Below are 4474 nucleotides of genomic sequence, written 5' to 3'. Positions count from 1 at the left end.
CCACTTTTTGTTTTTCTTCCCACCCATTTCATTTCTTTTTTTCTTACATGGATGAGCAGCGGTGAAACAATCATTTGGCTGACTGCTGCTGATTTAATGTTCTCAATTTGGACAATGATCTCTATCTGTGTAGTTCATGTGTGTGTGTCCACAGTAAGTGCCGCAGAGTAGCGCAGGGTAATTAACTCTGTTAATTAATCCAGCATGATAAATTTGAACGTAAAATGCCAGACAATGCCTTCACAAGCTCAGAACAGATTTTTTTCCCCGGCTGAATGTCTCATGGTAGTTTCACCCAATTAGTATGACAAAATATTGATTATATCTCCAGACTTGTTTTTCTTTACTTGGCATAATGCAGCTCTGCCCTGTTGAGTTTAAAATTGCTCTACTGTTATTGTTTAGTGAAAGAACACTTGTGATAACGGGAGTGTAAAAACTTTTCAATTTACAAGTTGTGCTGACGATATCGTCAAAGGAGCCTGATCTTTTTGCTGAATATTTGTTTTTCGCATTCACTGACTCACTTATTTCAGCCTTTTATGTCATGATGCAATGTCCCACATTTGTTATTATTACGGAAGAAGAGGTCGTTGAAGAGAACTCAAATGTGACTCCCCACACCACAATAGAATTGTGCTCTTATAATAAAAGATGCCTTTGGTAAAATGAGCATGGAAATCAGAGTTCTGTGGAAACCACCTTCAAAGATGGATTATCAGCATAAAATATTACAATTTCCTCCAAAATAATTTTCTGCTTATCTTTTGCAACACCTTCTGATAAAATATTACATACTGAGTGTTTGTAAGCCATTAACATCAAGGGATTGGATTGAGAATTTCTAGTCTGATGTTAAGCAGTGTTTTACTTAAGTGTCCACTTTATCTATTGATTTTTTGAGTTGTGACAAGGCAAAACACTCCCAGCTGGATTTTCCAAGATTCATTGTGCAACAGTCTAATGTGGTGCAACCGGCGCTGTAATGGTTGATGACGGTTAACAAGCAAAAAAACATCCATCTTAAAAAGTCCCTTATTGTAAGATTAATGGAAGAGTCAGTAAAAATTTTGTGATGTAATTCCACTTCTATTCATTGCAATTTTACCTTGTTTCAGGAATTTTCTTACTTATTAATGTGAATATTTGGAAACCTGACAGAATGAGTCAGCTTTATGCATTTGTATACAATTACACATCTATAGCAATCCCAAAACACACTGATTTGTACCAGGAAAAGATTTTAGGAATTGCATATAGAAAAAAACTTTTTTTCTTTAATACATTTTATATTGTTTTTAGAAACTTTTAAGTTCCTAGTTGTGAGAAAAGGCAAGTAGGATATTAATACATGTAAGACAAATAAAAGTACAGTCTAACGGCCTATATTTTCATTGACAGAGACATACTTTTGCTTTTACATATTCCCATACTGCATACTATTGTGTCTCATTTGAAGGTGAAATACAACAAACTGCTTTTCTCTGTGCTGTTTAGCCTGGGGATGCTATTACCACACCATGATTAAAAATAAAATAAACATAAAATGCAAATAGGGAGAGAGATTAGATGAGTGGAAAGATTACAATCCGTACATCAAAGCAGAAAATGAGAGAGGAGGGAGATGATAAGAGAAGACGGAGATGGAGGCTAGAGATGAAAAGGAAAAAAAAGTGTTTTATTTAGGTAGCATGGCTGAGACCAATATACAGTATCTGCTGTTGCAACCTGTTTGTGTACCTTGTTTGCTGAATTCGGAGAAGAGGCTGAGGCTTGTGATGGATGGCCCGGTAAAGATGATGGTGTTCTTGCCAGAGATGTTCTGGCAGAGCTGCTTGGCCACGAGGCTGTGGAGCTGAGGCTTGTTCTTCAAGGTGGCCAGACCGTCTGTACCCTGGCCCTCCTTCAGATGGACTGAGATCTGCATAGTGGTAACAAAGAGATGGGACATGTGGATGAAACAGATAGAGAACTACCAAGCTTTATTTCAGTTTTCCCTTAAGTACCATTTTAGTGTCCTACTATATAAGTCTATAGGCTAAACCTTCTAGAGGCTGCAATGTTCATTTTTAGGTGCACACTACATTTATCCTTTCCCTCTTGTTTTGTCTTCCATATGTTTGTATATGATTGGGTATGTTTATGTATGTACACATTTCTATGTATATATGCACATATATATAAGCATATGTGTGTGTTTATATGTATTTGTTTGTGAAGCAGTTTGTAACTGTGTTTTAAAAAGTACAATATAAATAAAGCTTTACTTACTTATTTTACAAAATTGTGAGATGGAGCAAACATGGCGATGATTTCCCTTTTCTTAAAGACTTACCAATAGAGACTTAAAAAGTTTGTCCTGAGGTGGCGCTAGAGAAAAGGCCATGGAGTTGCTGGGATCAAAATCTACTTGGACTCATGAGAGACTGCATAGTGACATTTTGGGGCCTCCTAGTGGCTTAAATAAAAGTCCCAGAATTTTTCTACCTGGCATATGCCCTATGAATGATTATATTATATGTCCTATTATTAATTGTGACTAGTGTTTCTATATAATCACTATAGCCACATTTACAGGATGTTGCTTTAAGGCACCAACCATAAACTGTAACGTCCCCTGTTTGAGTCCCGACCGGGACTTCCGATGCATGTCATTCCCCCTCTCTCTCGCCCCTCATCTCTTTACTGGTAAGGCTCTCATAAAGGCAAAAAATACAGTAAAAAAATACATCTTAGCCTGATGGTGTTGGAAGTAGTAAGCTCATGAAGTTTCCAAAATTAAAAGTTAAGAGTTCATCCTCCCAGAATATCTGTGATCAAACTTTTAGGTGATCACAGAAATGTTTTAAGAGCACCCACTGGGAGCCATACATATTCACAGCAAATTTCATGATGATCTGGCCAGTTGTTGAGATATGTCTGGATAAAGGCAGGCTGAGCTGTGCTTCTTAGCAGAACACATTGGTACATGGTGCCTTTGAAGTCTCAAAAGGAATATAAATAGGAGCTTGGCTTCTAAAGGAAACCATTATTGAATGTAGAAATGTACATTCACAAACAGTCCTGTGTCCTTCTTCTACTTAGATTTCTGTTGTTCCCGAGCAGAACGGTATTAGCCTAATTAGCAAGCATCTACGTCAGGCCTTTAGCTATTACACTAAGTGGTCAGTCCATGCCTCTGTGTGTGTGTGTGTGTGTGTGTGTTTGTGGATCCCTGTGTGATGCGCAGGCTAATGGAATCTCATTGATTCACTCCATTAACTTGTTTTATTTCTTAGTTTTTTTTTCTCTCCCTCGACACAATTCATTTAGAGAGAGAAGATCTCAGCGCAGACACACATCAGTGTACAGAGGACTGGTAAAGACTGAGTGACTGCCAAATGGCCACAGTCAGTGTGAATGATAATGCTTATTTGTTAAATGGATAGGATGTGAATATGGCTTTAAATGACAGAGCCTGTGATGCTTCTTACGCACAACTCGCTTTAGGGGGCAAAATTATGAATACTTAGATTTAACAGTTATTTTATTTGATAGAAACCAAAAACAAAGAAAGCAGGCAAATTAAAATTCTGATCGCGGTAGGTTCCCTCTCCACTAATGTAATTCTGGACTACATCCAGGCTAAAGAAGGAAACATTTCCCTTGCAGTATAATCGTATGCCAGAGATCTATCTATTTATGGGTTCTGTGCAGTGAAAAGCCCTTTATTTACAATGTTGTCTCAGAATTTTCCTTTAAAGCACAGACCACAAACTGCAATATCTCCAGTTTGAGTCTGGATGGGGACCTTTGATGCATGTCACTCTCTGTCTACCATTATGATGCCCTCATAAAGGAATAAAATGACCAAAAAACACAACATGACATAACATATCATAACATAACATAACATGTTTCGTCAATCACTTACATTAAAAGCACATTTGTAAGGGATCTTGCAAGGCCACTATGAACACGGGGGAATGTAGTTTAATTAAATGAATGACAGTTTTAATGATTTAATGTTAATATGGGCACTAGACAATTGTTCTAAAGACAGACTTAAAAATTCTATGTAAATAGGTAACAGGGACTGGAAAGTAACTGGAAAGACATGCTAATGTTGATTTTTAACATGTAACATTTGTCCCACATGGACCAATAAAACCAAAAGTATTGTTGAAACAGTCCAGCTGCATAGCTATATATCGCTGGAGGTAAATGCGTTATGTCAGTGAAGGTCCTCTTCAGTATAGCAGTGAAAATGTTTGTTTGTTTATTATATATTATTTATACATAATATATCTTTAACAACCTGCATTCTGGAGGGAAATGCAGTAACAGTCTGGCTGCGTATCCAGTCCCACAAATACTGGGTAGTAGTTAGGAGGTTGTCTCAGTCAAGATAAAAGCAGCAAACTCTCGCAGTGTCCTGAGATAACTTCTGTTATGAATTGGCGCTATACAAATAAAATTGAATTGAAATTGAATT

General features: G+C 37.1%; 1 protein-coding gene across 1 annotated transcript in view; it reads right to left on the bottom strand.

Moving 5' to 3' along the window:
• The window catches only part of pgbd5 (piggyBac transposable element derived 5), a 23608-nt gene that overhangs the window by 5616 nt on the left and 13518 nt on the right, over positions 1-4474 (bottom strand). Inside the window, exon 4 of the mRNA XM_035662932.1 lies at positions 1741-1921. Within this exon, the coding sequence (XP_035518825.1) occupies positions 1741-1921 (181 nt within the window). The remainder of the gene's footprint in view (positions 1-1740; positions 1922-4474) is intronic.

Source organism: Morone saxatilis, unplaced genomic scaffold (assembly GCF_004916995.1).
Source record: "Morone saxatilis isolate NCDOM2014 unplaced genomic scaffold, NCSU_SB_2.0 Contig19, whole genome shotgun sequence".
Lineage (NCBI taxonomy): Eukaryota > Metazoa > Chordata > Actinopteri > Moronidae > Morone > Morone saxatilis.
This window is presented reverse-complemented; position numbering and strand designations above follow the sequence as displayed.